The 17,500-nt window shown below is 52.5% G+C and overlaps 2 protein-coding genes across 4 annotated transcripts in view; both read right to left on the reverse strand.

Annotated features, from left to right (window-relative positions):
• renbp (renin binding protein) overlaps positions 1–12,230 on the reverse strand; it is a 29,858-nt gene extending 17,628 nt beyond the window's left edge. Inside the window, exons 1-5 of one of the 3 annotated variants that reach the window (XM_063035161.1) lie at positions 12,172–12,230; positions 10,977–11,079; positions 10,377–10,452; positions 4,937–5,012; positions 3,749–3,921 (exon numbers count right to left, since the gene is read on the reverse strand). In XM_063035161.1, the coding sequence (XP_062891231.1) occupies positions 3,749–3,921; positions 4,937–5,012; positions 10,377–10,452; positions 10,977–11,077 (426 nt within the window). In that variant the 5' untranslated portion in view covers positions 11,078–11,079; positions 12,172–12,230. The other 2 variants (XM_063035159.1, XM_063035160.1) reach the window with 2 other exon arrangements.
• A 1,472-nt stretch (positions 12,231–13,702) lies between these two features.
• The window catches only part of si:ch211-218o21.4 (protein FAM107B), a 4,462-nt gene continuing 664 nt past the window's right edge, over positions 13,703–17,500 (reverse strand). The window contains exons 2-4 of the mRNA XM_063035171.1: positions 14,655–14,763; positions 14,253–14,382; positions 13,703–14,000 (exon numbers count right to left, since the gene is read on the reverse strand). Coding sequence (XP_062891241.1) covers positions 13,857–14,000; positions 14,253–14,382; positions 14,655–14,734 — 354 coding nt within the window. The 5' untranslated portion in view covers positions 14,735–14,763 and the 3' untranslated portion in view covers positions 13,703–13,856. The remainder of the gene's footprint in view (positions 14,001–14,252; positions 14,383–14,654; positions 14,764–17,500) is intronic.

Raw genomic sequence — 17,500 nt, forward strand, 5'->3', positions numbered from 1 at the left:
TCATATACACACACACGGACTCTCTCACTCTCTCTCACACACACATACATGGGCTCTCTTTCACACAGACACAGAGGCTCTCCCTCTCTCTCCCACACACACAGGGACCCTCTCTTTCACATACACACACGGTCTCTCTCACTCTCTCTCACACACACATACAGAAGCTTTCTCTCACACATACACACAGGCTCTCTCTCTGTTTCTCACACACACACATGCAGGGGCTCTCTCTCTCACACACACACAAACACACACACACACATACATATATACAGGCACTCTCTCTCTCACACACACACAAACCCATGGGCTCCCTTTCTCACAAGCACACATAGCAGCTCTCTCACTCACACACACAGACTCTTCCTCTTCCTCTCTCTCACACACACACACACACACACACAGGGACACTCTCTCTCTCACACACACACACACACACACACACACACACACACACAGGGACACTCTCTCTCACACACAAACACACAGGGACACTCACTCTCTCTCTCAGACACACACACACATACACACACAGGGACACTCTCTCTCACACACAAACACACAGGGACACTCACTCTCTCTCTCTCTCTCTCACACACACACACAGGGACACTCTCACACACACACACACACACACACACACACAGGGACACTCTCTCTCACACACACACAGGGACACTCTCTCTCTCTCACACACACACACACACACACAGGGACTCTCTCACACACACCCACACACAAGGGCTCTCTCTCTCTCACCCTGTCTCTCCCGCACACACAGATACACACACACACAGGGACCCTCTCTTTCATATACACACACATGGACTCTCTCACTCTCTCTCACACCCACATACATGGGCTCTCTTTCACACAGACACAGAGGCTCTCCCTCTCTCTCCCACACACAGGGACCCTCTCTTTCACATACACACACGGTCTCTCTCACTCTCTCTCCCACACACATACAGAAGCTTTCTCTCACACATACACACAGGCTCTCTCTCTCAAACACAGATACTGGGGCTCTCTCTATCGGCCTCACACACACACACACACACACACACACACACGGACCCTCTCTTTCATATACACACACACACGGGGGCTCTCACACACACAACACACACGGGGGCTCTCTCTCTCTCTCACACACACACACACACACAGGGACCCTCTCTTTCACATACACACACGGTCTCTCTCACTCTCTCTCACACACACATACAGAAGCTTTCTCTCACACATACACACAGGCTCTCTCTCTGTTTCTCACACACACACATGCAGGGGCTCTCTCTCTCACACACACAAACCCATGGGCTCCCTTTCTCACAAGCACACATAGCAGCTCTCTCTCTCACACACACAGACTCTTCCTCTTCCTCTCTCTCACACATACACACACACAGGGACACTCTCTCTCTCTCACACACACACACACAGTGACACTCTCTCTCACACACACACACACACACACACAGGGACACTCTCTCTCACACACACACACACACACACACACACAGGGACACTCTCTCTCTCTCACACACACACACACACACACACGGACACTCTCTCTCTCACACACACACACACACACACACACACACAGGGACACTCTCTCTCTCACACACACACACACACACACACACACACACACAGGGACACTCTCTCTCTCACACACACACACACACACACACACACACAGGGACACTCTCTCTCTCACACACACACACAGGGACACTCTCTCTCACACACACACACACACACACACACACAGGGACACTCTCTCTCTCTCACACACACACACACAGGGACACTCTCTCTCTCCCTCACACACACACAGAAGCAGTCTCTCAATTACAGAGGGGGAGACAGGGAGGATGAGGGAAAAGGGACGTACAGATACACATACAGACAAATACACACAACGGGTCTCCACAAGACCCAAAGGTGTAGGAGCAGGATTATGTCAATTGGCCATTCGAGTCTGCTCTGTCATTTCATCATAGCTGATCTACCCCCCGCCGCGGCCCCCCCCCCGATCCCTGCATGCCGTGACTAATCAATGCCTTAAATATACATAAAGACTTGTCCTCCACAGCTGCCTGCGGCAACAAATTCCACAGATCCACCACTCTCTGGCTGAAGAAATTTCTCCTCATCTCCATTCTAAAAGGACACCCCTCTATTCTTGGGTTGTGTCTGCTGGTCTTAGACTCTCCCACTATATGAAACATCCACTTCACATCCACTGTATCGAGGTCTTTCACTAGTCAACAGCTTTCAATGAGGTCACCCCTCATTCTTCTGAAGCCTAGTGAATACAGGCCCAGAGCCTTCAGACACTCTTCGTACGACAAGCCGTTTAATCCTGGAATCATTTTCATGAACCTCCTTTGAATCCTCTCCCGTGTCAGCATATCCTCTCTCAGATAAGCACCCAAAACTGCTCACAATACTCCAAGAACCTCACCAGTCTTTAAAGTCTCGACATTACATCCTTGTTTTTATATTCTAGTCCTCTCAAAATGAATACGAGCATTGCATTTGCCTTCCTCCACCACAGACTCAACCTGCGAATTAAGCTTTAGGGAATCCTGCAGAAGGACTCCCAAGTCCCTTCGTACCTCAGTCTTTTGTATGTTCTTTCCACTTAGAAAATAGTCAACCGTTTCATTTCTTCTACTAAAGTGCGTGACCATACACTTCCTGACACTGTATTCCATCTGCCACTTCTTTGCCCATTCTCCTAATCTGTCCAAGGCTACGTCCACACTAGACCGGATAAATCCATAACCGAAGCTTGTTCTCTTCCGTCCACACTGAAACGGCGTTTTCCTCCCCCGAAAATGGAGCTTTTCAGAAACGTTCTCCAGAGTGAATTAACCTGAAAACGCCTAATATCCGGCGTAGTGTGTACGGGGTAACCGGCTATTTTTTAAAACCGCTGTCATGACGTGCCGGAACAAATGGTGGCAGCAGCGTGGCATTTCATTGTTTTCTTGAACGCAACCTCCAACACCACAACAACAATATCTGACAATAGATGCCTAACAGCCTAATGTAACATTGTATGGAAATACAAGATAACACTGATGCAGGCATTTTTATACATTTAACAAGGTGCTTTATTAATGTATTGCTTGTGCAAACATTCAATAGATGCAATTGTCACTTTTGCCCAGTAACTCGTTTTATTGCACGTGTTAAATACAGCAAAATAATACACAAGGACATGGCAAAAGTTAAAGGCAAGCAAATTTCACTTTTGCCCAGTAACAAGCCTTACTGCATTTAGTTGTAGCTGTCGTCCCTTTCATCGGTGAAGAGACTATGGCTGGAGGAAATGTTTCTGGACAAACATGCAGCAAGTCTTTCATTTGGCAATTTCCTTTTAAGTTTTTCTAGTCTGTAACTGGACAAACGTGCACCAAGTACACCATTTCCTCTTTGCTTGTTTTCTGTGTGTGTGTGTGTCCTGCGAATGCCCAGTAGGAGGAGATTCACCCAAATAGCCATTTTAAAGTGGAAAGAGGTATGTTTAAAAACACCTAGTATGGACGCCTATCGTTTTTACGCGAAACCGGCGTTTTCAAAATTATCCAGTCTAGTGTGGACGAGTCTTTCTAAGTCTTTTTGTAGTCTCTCTACTTCAACACTACCTGCCCCTCCACCTAACTTCATATCGCCCGCAAACTTTGCAGCAAAGTCACCAATTCCATCGTGCAGACCATCGGCATACCTGGTATCGGTCCTGCCCGGTGACCCTCCACAGCTCGTCCATAGCCAGCACGTAGAAACACTCACTGAAGATGGTTCGCTGGACCTTGACCGCTCTTCCGTCCCGGCTGACACAGAAAGCCCGCTTCTGGCCCTCACCAAAGGCCGCCGAGTGGCGCATGAGGAACTCCCCGCCTGAGGGAGGGAACCGACAGCCCCACACACCCGATATGTCAGTTAGGGAATGGTGGGAGGGGCGGCGAGGAGAGGAGGGAGCGCCATGCTGCAGGAGGGGAGGTGAGGGGGGAGCACAGAGCTTGCGGAGGGGCAACAACGGCGGCCCACCATACCTCGGGGTAAACTCTATCATTGGGAAACTGGGCAAAGAAGTGGCAGGTGGAATACAGAGTTGGGAAGTGTCCGGTCATGCACTTTGGCAGAAGGAATAAAGGTGTGAACTATTTTCTAAAACAGGGAGTAAATTTAGAAATCTGAGGCACAACAGGACTTGGGAGTCCTTGTGCAGGATTCCCTAAAGGCTAGTTTTCAGGTTGAGACGGTGGTGAAGAAGGCAAATGCAACGTTAGCATTCATTTCGAGAGAACTAGAATATAAAAGCAAGGGTGTAATGCTGAGGCTTTATAAGGCACCAGTGAGGCCTCACTTGTGAGCAGTTTTGGGCCCCTTATCTAAGAAAGGATGTGCTGGCGTCGGACAGGGTTCAGAGGAGGATCACCAGCTTTATCCTGGGAATGAAAGGGTTAATGTTTGAGGCTCTGGGGCTGAACTTGCTGGAGCTTAGAAGAATGAGGAGGAGGAGGGCATCTCATTGAAACCTTTTGAATCTTGAAAGGCCTAGACGGAGTGGATGTGAACAGGATGTTTCCGATAGTGCGGAGAGTCAAGGACCAGAGGACGGAACCACAGAATAGAGGGAGGTCCCTTTCAAACAGAGGTGAGGAGGAATTACCTTAGCCAGAGGGTGCTGAATCCGTGGAGTTCATTGTCGCAGACAGCTTATGGAGGCCAAGTCACTGGGTATATTTAAAGTATAAATTGATAGCCTCTTGATTAGTCGGGGTGTCAACGGTTACAGGGAGAAGGCAGGAGAATGGGGTTAAGCGGGATAATAAATCAGCCATGTTGGAATGACGGAGCAGACTCAATGGGCTGAATGGCCTCACTCTGGTCCTACGCCTTATGGTCTTACCAGCTGTCGCTGCATCCAGCAATTCCTGTCGGCGAAAGCGAGGAACTTTCCGGTAAAGCCGGCAGTAAGTCCAGACCTGTGGATGGAGGGCGACAAGCACACGTTTTACACATCACAAGACTCCGGCTGGAATACGGCTTTGGAACGTGGGAGGAAACCGGACTGCTCGGGGGAAAATCCACATGGTCATGGACTCCTTACAACCAACGGCGGGAATCGCACCCCGAACTAGCAGGCTCGTAAACGTAGAACATGGAACAGCACAGGGCTTTTGGCCCTGGTAACACTCTAAGGTCAATCTAACCCTTCCTTCCCACATAGCCCTCCAGTTTCCTTACATCCATGTGCCTATCTAAGAGTCTCTTAAATGCCCCTAATATATCTGCCTCCACCACCACCCCTGGCAGGACGTTCCACACACCCAGCACCCTCAGTGTAAAAAACCTACTTCTGACATCCCCCCCCCCATACTTTCCTCCAATCAGCTTAAAATTATACCCCTCGTGTTAAACATTTCTCAAATTTATCAACACATTTTAGAACATACTCTCAATGGCCACATTACTTGGTACCTCCTACATGTAATAAAGTGGCCACTGAGTTTATGTTTGTGGTTTTCTGCTGCTGTAGCCCATCCACTTCAAGGTTCGACGTGTTGTGCGTTCAGAGATGCTCTTCTGCACACCACTGTTGCAATGTGTGGTTATTTGAGCTACTGTCACCTTCCTGTCAGCTTGAACCAGTCTGGCCATTCTCCTCTGACCTCTCTTGTTTTCACCCACAGAACTGCTGCTCACTGGATGTTTTCTTTTTGTTTTTCACACCATTCTCTGTAAACTCTAGAGACCGTTGTGCATGAAAATCCCGGGAGATCAGCAGTTTCTGAGATACCCAAAGTTCAAAGTACACTTATTGTCAAAGTATGTACACATACAACCTTGAGATTCGTCTCCTAACAGACAGCCCGGAAACAAAGAAACCCAACAGAGCCCATTTTTAAAAAAACCTATGACACACCCAACGTGCAGAGAGGTGGGAGAAAAACAAATCATGCAAACAATAAACACGAGCAAATAGTGTTCTGAATGGAGGGCTCTTTCACAGACCCTCAGCTCAGCGTAGGACCGAGCAGCAAGCTAAACCGGTCGTCCCTCGCCTCAGACCCCGCCAATCTGGCCCGGTAGCTGAATCGTCGCCAAACATCGGATTCGGTTACTTCCACGCGCTCTGAGTCTTGATCCTGCTGCAGCCTTTCCAATTCGGAACAGCGCTTAAATCCTCTCTGTCACCCCATCTGGCACCAACAATCGTTCCGTGGTCAAAGTCACTGAGATCACGTTTCTTCCCCATTCTGAGCAACAACTGAACCTCTTGACCATGTCTGCGTGCTTTTATGCATTAAGTTGCTGCCTCTCCGGTGAAATGATATTGTATTTGTTAAATGGGGGCTGTGCACAATTCTGATTTGATGGAGACAACCATGAGAGCACGGAGGAACATCTGGAGATACTTCTGAAATGCCCGGTTCGCTGCCGCTGCTGCTGTGCAATCGAGAATCTCCGGAGGGGAAGGCCCCAAATCCTCGGCTTTGCCTGCTGCTGGTGGCCGGGGCTGGAGTCGAAGCACTCGGCAGAGATGGTGCTCGGTGTTGGAGGGCTGGTCGGAGGCTCAAAGTTTTTGGACAACTCAGAGTCGGACTGTGGTCGGGCATGGCAGGGAGAGTTTTCTTCCTTCTCCCGTCTGCGTGAGATGTGGGACTTTTGAGAGACTTTGACTTTGCCCATGGCCTGTTCTTCATCAAGTTACAGTATTGCTTGCACTGTTGTAACTATATGTTATAATTACATGGTTTTTGTCAGTTTTTGAGTCTTGGTCTGTCTTGTGTTTCTGAGATATCACACTGGAGGAATATTGTATCATTTCTTAATGCATGTATTACTAAATGACAATAAAAGAGGACTGTGTGTCCTCATAATCTAATCTAATCTAACATGATTGGCTGATTTGGTCATAGTCATACTTTATTGATCCCAGAGGAAATTGATTTTCGTTACAGTTGCACCATAAATAATTAAATAGTAATAAAACCATAAATAATTAAATAGTAATATGTAAATTATGCCAGGCAATAAGTCCAGGACCAGCCTGTTGGCTCAGGGTAACACTCATAACACGCTGGAGGAACTCAGCAGGTCAGCCCGAAACGTCGACTGATCTTTTCCACGGATGCTGCCCGACCTGCTGAGTTCCTCCAGCGTGTTGTGAGTGTTGCTTTGACCCCAGCATCTGCAGGTTATTTTGTGTTTACTATTGGCTCAGGTTGTCTGACCCTCCAAGGGAGGAGTTGTAAAGTTTGATGGCCACAGGCAGGAATGACTTCCTATGACGCTCTGTGTTGCATCTCGGTGGAATGAGTCTCTGGCTGAATGAACTCCTGTGCCCACCCAGTACATTATGTAGTGGATGGGAGACATTGTCCAAGATGGTATGCAACTTGGACAGCATCCTCTTTTCAGACACCACTGTCAGAGTCGATTTGATATTTGCATTAACAAGTCGGTGTACACACGTATCCAATAAAGTCATCGCCATGCACAGTGAAATTCTTACAGCATACCTCCTCACCACCCACCCATCCACCTTCCCCCTCACCTGGTCTTACCTATCACCTGCCAGCTTGTCCTCCTTCCCCTCCATTCTGCAACCCGTCTTCTTACTCTGGCTTCCTCCCCCTCCCTTTCCAGTCCTGATGATGGGTGTCAGCCCGAAACGTCGACTGTCGACTCCACTCTGCAGATGCTGCCTGACCTGCTGAGTTTCTGCAGCGTTTTGCGTGCAGGATCTCCAGCATCTGCAGGACCTCCTGAGTGGAGGAAGGATGTGCTTGTGCTCAAGGGAGTGTGGACGAGACTCCCAGAGAGAAATGGCACGTTTGCCCACGAGTGAAAGTCACCGAGACCCTTTATCAAGGGTGCTGGTCCGAAACGTCGGCTGCTTATTCATTTCCCCTGATGACCCCTGACCTGCTGCGCGAGTCGTTCTGGATCTCCAGCATCTGCAGAGTCTCGTGAAAATGGGAAGCTTGCTTGCAGGGGCATCTCAAGCAGGCAGATACAGACAACCCACACAATATAAACCGTGCAAAAATCAGCCAGGACACAGAAGAAAGGGCGTGTAAAATTAAACATCTGTGCAGAACAAAGAATTAGGCCATTCAGCCCATCGAGTCTTCTCTGCCATTCCGTCATGGCTGATTTATTATCCCTCTCAACCTTCTCCCCATAACGCTTAACCAATCAAGAGCATATCACTCTCTGCCTTCAATATCCCAGCGAACTGCAGAGATGAACCACTCTTTGGCTGAAGAAATTCCTCCTCGTCTCTGTTCTAAAGGGACACCGTTCTACTTTGAGGCTGTGCCCTCTGGTCCTAGACTCCCTCGCTATAGGAAACATCCTCTCCATGTCCACTCTATCTGGGCCTTTCAATATTCGATGGGTTTCAGTGCGATCTCCCCCCCCCTCCCGCCCCACCCATTCTTCTGAACTCCAGTGAGCCACCAAACATTCTTCACACGTTAACCCTTTCATTCCTGGGATCACCCTCATCAACCTCTGAGGGTGACCAGCACATCCTTACTTAGATAAAGGCATCTGTTAGTCTTGCAAGACCATTGATCTGCGCCTGGAAAGTCTTCACTCTCCAGGGCGCAGGCTTGGGCAAGGTTGTATGGAAGACCGGCAGTTGCCCATGCTGCAAGTCTCCCCTCTCCACGACACCGATGTTGTCCAAGGGAAGGGCATTAGGACCCATACCAGTGTGGTCGCAGAGCAATGTGTGATTAAGTGCCTTGCTCAAGGGCACAACACGTTGCCTCGGCTGGAACTCGAACTCACGACCTTCAGGTCGCTAGTCCAATGCCTTAACCACTTGGCCACGTGCCCACAGTACTTAGATAAGGGACCCAAAATCTCTCACGATACTCTAACTGCGGTCTGATCAATCTCTTACAATGGCTCATCAATGCCTTTGAAAAGGTAGTGAATTCAGCTCACAGGTAAACGCCTCCCAGCCATTGACCACATCGACATGAAACGCTGTTGTAGGGAAGTAACATCCATCCTCAGGCCCCACCACCAAGGCCGTGCTCTCGTCTCGCTGCTGCCATCAGGTAGAAGGCACAGGAGCCTCAGGACTCACACCACCAGGTTCAAGATCAGTTACCACCCCTCAACCATCAGGATCTTGAACTAAAGGGGATAACTACACTCACTTGCCCCATCACCGAGATGTTGCCACAACCGATGATCTCACTTTAAGGACTCTTCATCTCGTTATCTGACGTTCTCGTTACCTATTGCTATTTATTTGTATTTGCACAGTTTGTGATCTTCTGCACTCCGGTTGATCTTTACTTTACTTTATTGTCGCCAAACAATTGACACTAGAGCGAACAATCATCACAGCGACATTTGATTCTGCGCTTCCCGCTCCCTGGTTTACAAATCGATAGTAAATATTAAAAATTTAAATTATAAATCATAAATAGAAAAGGGGAAGTAACATAGTGCAAAAACAAACCGAGAGGCAGGTCCGGATATTTGGAGGGTACGGCCCAGATCTGGGTCAGGATCCATTCAGCAGTCTTATCATAGTTGGAAAGAAGCTGTTCCCAAATCTGGTCGTACCTGAGCCTTCTCCCAGAGGGAAGAGGGACGAAAAGTGTGTTGGCTGGGTGGGTTGTGTCCTTGATTATCTTTCATGGATCCTGTTATAGTTACTATTCTATAGATTTGCTGAGTATGCCCACAGGAAAATGAATCTCTGGGTTCTATGTGGTGACATATAGGTAGTATAAAATTTATGTTGAACTTTGAGCATTACATCCTCACTTTTAAATTCTACTCCTCTCAAAATGAACACTAACATGGCATTTGCCTGCCTTATCACCGACTCAACCTGCACGTTAACCTTTAGGGAATTCTGCACGCAGACTCCCAAGCCCCTTTGTACCTCAGGTTTCTGAATTTGCTCCACTTAGAAAGTAGCCCATGCCTTTATTCCTTCCACCAAAGTGCATCACCATACACATCCTGACACTGTATTCCACCTGCCAGTTTTGTGCCCATTCTTCTAATCTGTCCAAGTCCTTCTGCAGCCTCTGTTTCTGCAACACTACCTGCCCCTCCACCCATTACACAATTTAATATTTTCTTTTGAAGAATTTCTGCATATGTCAAGCCTGTAAACTTGTCTTACACCCTGTGCTGGACAAGTGCACGCAACAACAAAGTCAGCTTTGAGAACGAGAAGCGATCAGGGAGATCCCTATAGACCGTAAAGCAGCCGAGATTATTGTCAAACTGGAGATGGTGTGGAGAAGGTGGAGGGGGTGCGTACCCTGTCACTGGTCCAGGGTTCATCCCGGCTGTTCGCTTACCTGTCTTCCCTGCAGCCAGATATATTTTAATTCATCGTAGACAGAACCATCGCGACTCAGACACGTGAAAAAGCCCCTGCGAGGTAAAGGTCTCAAAGATCAGGGACTCCATCCTCACCGCCTCTCCCTCCCTGCCCTCCCTCTCACGGTGCACCCTCCTCACTGCCCAACCTGCCCCACTCCTTTTCAGCTTGTCGCCCCTCCCACAGTGATCCCTCTCCCTCCTCGCTGCCCTTCTCATGGCACTTCCTCTCCCTCGCAGCCACCTCCAAAGGCGCTCACCCCCATGACACCCCCTGTCCCTCCCACAGTGATTCCTCTCTTCCCCCCTTGCAACCGCCTCACAGTGCTCTCTCTCCTTCACTGCCCCCTCTTCCTCTCAACTCCCCTCCTACGGCCATCCCTCTCTCCCCCGCTGCCCTCTCATACTCTCCAACTCCCTCACTACCCCTCCTGCAGAGCTCTCTCCCTCACTGTCCCCTCCCACGGGGCTGACTCTCTCCCTCACTGTCCCTCCCATGGCACTTCATCTCTCCATTGCCGCCCCTCCCACGGCACTCCTCCTCCTTCCCCCCCACCCCGACGCCGTGGACCCCTCACCCGAACTCTCGGTCATGGGAAAACTTCAGCCAGAAGTCAACGGTCCGGTCGAGCTCCTTGCGGATTTTATCCCGGAAACCTTTGAGCTCTTCCTGCGACATCCCTGCAGGCCAGACCAGTGAGAAAAGTGGTCAGCCAACGGTGGGGAGGGGGGCAAATCAGGGACACTCCCTGTCTGCCCAACACCACCTCCAGCCCCGCCCTCATCCCATGCATATCCCTCCTCACTTCACTCACACGTTACATACTCTTTTGCTCCAAACTCACACTTCCCTGAGACTCCATCATCCTCTCCTTCAGTTCAACCCTACTCCATTTTCCTTTAATACACCCTCCCTCCCCTTCACCCAAATCTGCAACCCCTAATACATCCCTCTCCCCTTTTCCTATCTCCCCCCTCCGTCTCCACTCTCCTTCTGTCTTCTCCACTTTACCCACCACCCTCCCCCTTCCCAGTCCCCTCCCCTCAACTACACTTCTCTCCCACCTCTCCCCTCCCTGCCTTCCAGCCTCTTCCCCTTTTCTTCCCCCATACTGCCCTCTTCCCTCCCATCCTCTTCACCCTCTCCCTTTCTTTTCTGCCCCTTCCCTACCCTCTCTCTCCCTGAACACCCCTCCCCTCCCATTCTCCCCCTCTCCTCCCCACTCCTATTCTCCCCTCCTGCTCTCTCCCTCTCCTCTCCCTCTGTCATCCTCATCTCCTCCTTCTCCCCCTCAGCCCCTCCCTCCCTCTCCCCACCCCCTCAGCCCCTCCCTCCCTCCCTCCTTCTCCCCACCCCCTCCCTCCCTCTCCCCACCCCCTCCTTCTCCCCCTCAGCCCCTCCCTCCCTCTCCCCACCCCCTCAGCCCCTCCCTCCCTCCCTCTCCCCACCCCCTCAGCCCCTCCCTTCCTCTCCCCACCCCCTCCTTCCCCCCCTCAGCCCCTCCCTCCCTCCCTCTCCCCACCCCCTCCTTCTCCCCCTCAGCCCCTCCCTCTCCCCACTCCCCCTCGGCCCCTCCCTCCCTCCCCATCCCCTCCTTCTCTCCCTCAGCCCCTCCCCATTCCCATTCCCTCCTTCCCTCTCCCCATCCCCTCCTACTCCCTATCATTCTCCCACTCTTCCTATCCCCTCATCCCCCTCTGCCCTCCCTTTCTATCCGCTCACCCGCCACCCTTGTACACCCTCATCTCACTCCGCGCTGTTCACTCACTCACTCTCGGTCCCGAGACTCCAGTCAGCTGCTCAGTCGCCGGCTGCGCCTGCGCACTCGCTTTCCCTCGCTTCCGCGACCCCGCTGTGGCGGCGGCGTGACGTCACCGCGTCTTGAGCGGGAACTTCAAATCCGGATCCGACCTTTCGACCTCTGGCCCTCCTCCCTCCGACTCACACCCCTCACTCAACCCCCTCCTCCCTCCGACTCACACCCCTCACTCCACCCCCTCCTCCCTCCGACTCACACCCCTCACTCCCTCCGACTCACACCCCTCACTCTCTCCGACTCACACCCCTCCTCCCTCCCTCCGACTCACACCCCTCACTCCACCCCCTCCTCCCTCCCTCCGACTCACACCCCTCACTCCACCCCTCCTCCCTCCCTCCCTCCGACTCACACCCCTCACTCAACCCCCTCCTCCCTCCGACTCACACCCCTCACTCCACCCCCTCACTCCCTCCGACTCACACCCCTCACTCCACCCCCTCCTTACTCCCTCCGACTCACACCCCTCACTCCACCCCTTCCTCCCTCCCTCCGACTCACACCCCTCACTCCACCCCCTCCTCCCTCCGACTCACACCCCTCACTCCCTCCGACTCACACCCCTCACTCTCTCCGACTCACACCCCTCACTCCACCCCCTCCTCCCTCCCTCCGACTCACACCCCTCACTCCACCCCCTCCGACTCACACCCCTCACTCCACCCCTCCTCCCTCCCTCCCTCCGACTCACACCCCTCACTCAACCCCCTCCTCCCTCCGACTCACACCCCTCACTCCACCCCTCCTCCCTCCCTCCCTCCGACTCACACCCCTCACTCAACCCCCTCCTGCCTCCGACTCACACCCCTCACTCCACCCCCTCACTCCCTCCGACTCACACCCCTCACTCCACCCCCTCCTCCCTCCCTCCGACTCACACCCCTCACTCCACCCCCTCCTCCCTCCCTCCGACTCACACCCCTCACTCCACCCCTCCTCCCTCCCTCCCTCCGACTCACACCCCTCACTCAACCCCCTCCTCCCTCCGACTCACACCCCTCACTCCACCCCTCCTCCCTCCCTCCCTCCGACTCACACCCCTCACTCAACCCCCTCCTCCCTCCGACTCACACCCCTCACTCCACCCCCTCACTCCCTCCGACTCACACCCCTCACTCCACCCCCTCCTCCCTCCCTCCGACTCACACCCCTCACTCAACCCCCTCCTCCCTCCGACTCACACCCCTCACTCCACCCCCTCCTTACTCCCTCCGACTCACACCCCTCACTCCACCCCCTCCTCCCTCCCTCCGACTCACACCCCTCACTCCGCCTCACACCCCTCACTCCGCCTCTCTCCTCCCTCACTCCGACACACACACTTCACTCAGCCCCTCTCCTCCCTCCGACATAAGCTCCTCGCTCGGCCCCCCTCCTTTGACATACAACGCTCACTCCACTCACCTCCGACACACGCCCCTCACTAAAAGCAACATTTTGAACAACAGTCGAAAATTAGGCATGTTTAATTGTGGGTGGAGGGATTGTTGAGGGGTGAGGTACACAGTCGGTACACCGCAGGCTACAGAGACCATTAAAGCACGCTGTAAACTGATCTCCCGGGGGAAGGGAGGGTAGGACGGAAAGGTGGAGGCAGGTTGGGACGGGGTGGCGAGGATGGGTTAGGACGGACGGCTTTCCTCAGGCGGGTGCGCTGTGTTTGGGCTCCAGGGACTCGGACTCCGGGCTCGGTGGCTCCTGCGTCCTCCGCAGCCGCTCCTTCACTTGAACGAACTCGGGCGCCCCCTCCGCTGCCGCCCGGGCCGCCAACTCCAGTCTCAGCAGCTGCGGGGAGGGAGAGGAGAGAAAGCTGTCACTCAGGGGAGACCCACCCTGACAAGCCACGCCCACCTAATGGCACGCCCTTTCACATCAAGACCCGCCCACAGACAAGCGATGCCACCCCCTCCCTTGTGTCCCTTCCCCGCCCCTCATCGCCTGGCCCTGCCCCCCCTCTGCAAGGCCCGCCCCCAATCCCTTGCCCCACCCCCTCACCACAAGGCCCCCACTCCTCATTCCTGAGCCCCTCTGCCTCACCTCCTCTTTCTTCTGTTGCCTCCTGAGGAACTCTCGCTGGAGTGGGGAGTGTCCCGGGGGCTCATCCTGCGCCCTGCGCTGTTCCCGCTGTTCCAGAACCTTCTGCAGCTCCGTCTTGCTGGCCAAGCCCCTTGGGGATGGGGAAGAGGTTGTTAGTAGGTGTGAGTGGTTCAGGGGTTGGGAATGGTAACTACCCACACCTCCCCTCCCATCCCCAGCAACCCCTCCCCCCACCCCCACCCTCCCCTTTGCAATCCCCTCCTGTCCATCAACCCCTCCCCTGCACACACTTCACCACTTCCGCTTCTCTCCTCACACATATCCTCTCCCTGCCCCTCCTCCCTACATTCCTACCCCCATCACTCCCCCCAACATTTCCCTCCCCCTTCCGCGCCCCCTCACCTGCGGTGGGCAAGGCGCAGTTCGCGGTGCAGGTCCTGGTGAGTCCGAGCTGCCTTCACCGGGCCCAGGGCCGGGAGCATCCTCTTCCCCGAGTTCCTTGGCTGCAGCCCTGGGGAACACCAGCCTTTAGTGTGGTCGTGACTGCCAATGCTCCTCCAACCCTTCCACCTCCCCCCCTCCGTCCACCGTCCCTCACTACCCTAACTCCGAGTATTAATCCCCCCCCCCATGCTCCCTCAATTGCTCCACGGAGTTTCCCTCAGGCCAAGGGACTCTCATCATCTTATCCCCTTGAATATTTCCAAGGGAAACCACTGCACTGTGCCCCCTCAATTCCACCAAGTGATCCTTATCTTCTTCCTTCCACTTTGCTCCCTCTAGACTCCCCCTCTTCTAGGTTCCCTCAATTCCTCTAAGGTGTCCACTTCCCCTATGCTCCCTGATTTTTTTTTTGAAAGGACTCCCTCCTCTACGCTGTCAATCCTTCTGAGGGATCTCCCCCCCGCCCCGCCAGCTCCCTCACTTTCCAAGCACTCCTGCTCTACTGTGCTCCTCCTGTTCTTTCTCCCTGTGGACTGAGAAACGCAGCTGGAGTTCAAACTTTAAGGGTGTGAAGTGATTAACTTTGGGAGACAGAATTAGAAGGCAGAATACGGGATTGAGGGCAGCGTGGAGGATCAGGGTCCTGGGGTCCACGTCCATGGACTTCTCGAAGTTGCCGGGCAAGCTGATAGGGCCGTTAAGATGATGTGTGGTGTGTTGGCCTACATTAGTCAGGGGATTGAGTTCAAGAGCCGTGAGGTAATGTTGCAGCTCTATAAAACCCTAGTCAGACCACACTTGGGAGTATTGTGTTCAGTTCTGGTCGCCTCACCATAGGAAGGGTGTGGAGAGAGTGCAGAGGAGACTTACTAGGATGCCGTCTGGATTAGAGAGCATGTCTTCTGGACAAAGGTGGAGTAAACTAGGGCTTTTCACTTTAGAAGGAAGGAGGATGAGAGGTGACTAGATAGAGGTATAGAAGATGATACAAGGCACTTAACCACACATTGCTCTGCGACGACACCGGTGCCAATCTGTATGGGTCCTAATGCCCTTCCCTTGGACAACATCGGTGGCATGGAGAGGGGAGACTTGCAGCATGGGCAACTGCCAGTCTTCCGTACAACCTTGCCTAGGCCTGTGCCCTGGAAACCTTCCAAGGTGCAAATCCATGGCCTCAGGAGACTAACGGATGCCTATATATAAACAAGATGATAAGAGGCAGAGATAGGGTGGACAGTCATAGACATTTTCCCAAGGTGAAAGAGGCTAATACGAGGAAGCACAATTTTATGGAGATTGGAGGAAAGTGTAGGGGGGAATACAAGAGGTAAGTTGCCTTATGCAGAGACTGGTGAGTGCACGGAATGCATTTCGAGGGGCGGTGGTAGAGGCAGATATGTTTGGGACATTTAAGAAATTCTTAGATAGGCACAAGGATGATGGATAAATGGAAGGAAGGGTTAAATTGATTGTAGAGTGGGTTAAAGGGTCAGCACAACATTGTGGGCTGAAGGGCCTGTACTGTTCTCCTTCACTATTCTGAGTTCACACCCACCTCAGAGCTGCTCCTCCCCAACCCCATTCACAGAGAGCACGGCCGAGCTCCCACTTCTACCCCCATCCCTCCACCGACCCCTCCCTTTAACTTCAGCTGAACTTTAACCCATGGAACGCCAGAGGCTGAGGGGAGACCTGGGAGATGTGTTTAAGATATTGAGAGGCAAAGGTAACGGTAGAAACTTTTTCTTTGCCGAGTACAGAGGGGCAGTACATGGCGTAACACCATTAGAGCGCCAGCGACTCGGGTTCAACTCTGCCGCTCTCCGTAAGGAGTTTGTACGTTCTCCCTGTCGCCGTGTGGGCTTACCCCTGGAAACCCCGGTTCCCCTCCCACATTCTAAAGATGTACAACTTGGGTTAGTAAGTTGTGAGCATGCTATGTTGGTGCCAAGTATATTTAAATCAGAGGTTGATATGCTCTGTAATACGGAGGGACAGAGGGGAGAGAATATAAAGCATTGGTCAGATCACACTTGGGAGTACTGTGAGCAATTTGGGATCCTTATCTAAGAAATCATGTGCTGGCATTGGAGCAGGGTCCAGACGTTCACAAGAATGGTTCTGGGAATGAAAGGGTTAACATGCGAGGAGCACTGATGACTCTGGGCCTGTACTCGCTGGAGTTTAGAAGAACGAGTGGGGGGGCTCCCTCAAATATTGAAAGGTCTAGGTAGAGTGGATGCGGAATGGGTGTTTCCTGTGGTGGCGGAGTCTAGGACCGGAGGGCACAGCCTCAGAATACAAGGACATCCATTTAAATCAGAGATGAGAAGGAATTTCTTTAGGCGGAGGGTAGTGGATCTGTGGAATTCATTGCCACAGATGGCTGCAGAGGTTAGTCAGGGTGGTGAAGCCATCGAGAAAGTAAGAGAATGGGTTGCGAGGGACAATATATCAGCCAATGATAGAATTGCAGCACAGACTCAAAGGGCAAATTGTCTAATTCTACTCCTATGTCCTATGGACGCTTGTGGACTGCCCCCCTTCCCCCAGCAAAACAAAAAATGAACCCAACTCATGCCAGGCAAAATCTTTCACAAACAAGAAAATCTGCAGATGCCGGAAAGCCAAGCAACTCACAAAAATGCTGGAGGAGCTCAGCAGGCCAGGCAGCATCTCTGGAAAAGAGTACACTCGACGTTTCAGGCTGAGACTCTACTCATTCCCATAGACGCTGCCTGGCCTGCTGAGTTCCTCCAGCACTTTGTGTTGCCAGGCAAAGGCTTTCCTTCTCGACCCTG

Source organism: Mobula hypostoma, chromosome 28 (genome assembly GCF_963921235.1).
Source record: "Mobula hypostoma chromosome 28, sMobHyp1.1, whole genome shotgun sequence".
Lineage (NCBI taxonomy): Eukaryota > Metazoa > Chordata > Chondrichthyes > Myliobatiformes > Myliobatidae > Mobula > Mobula hypostoma.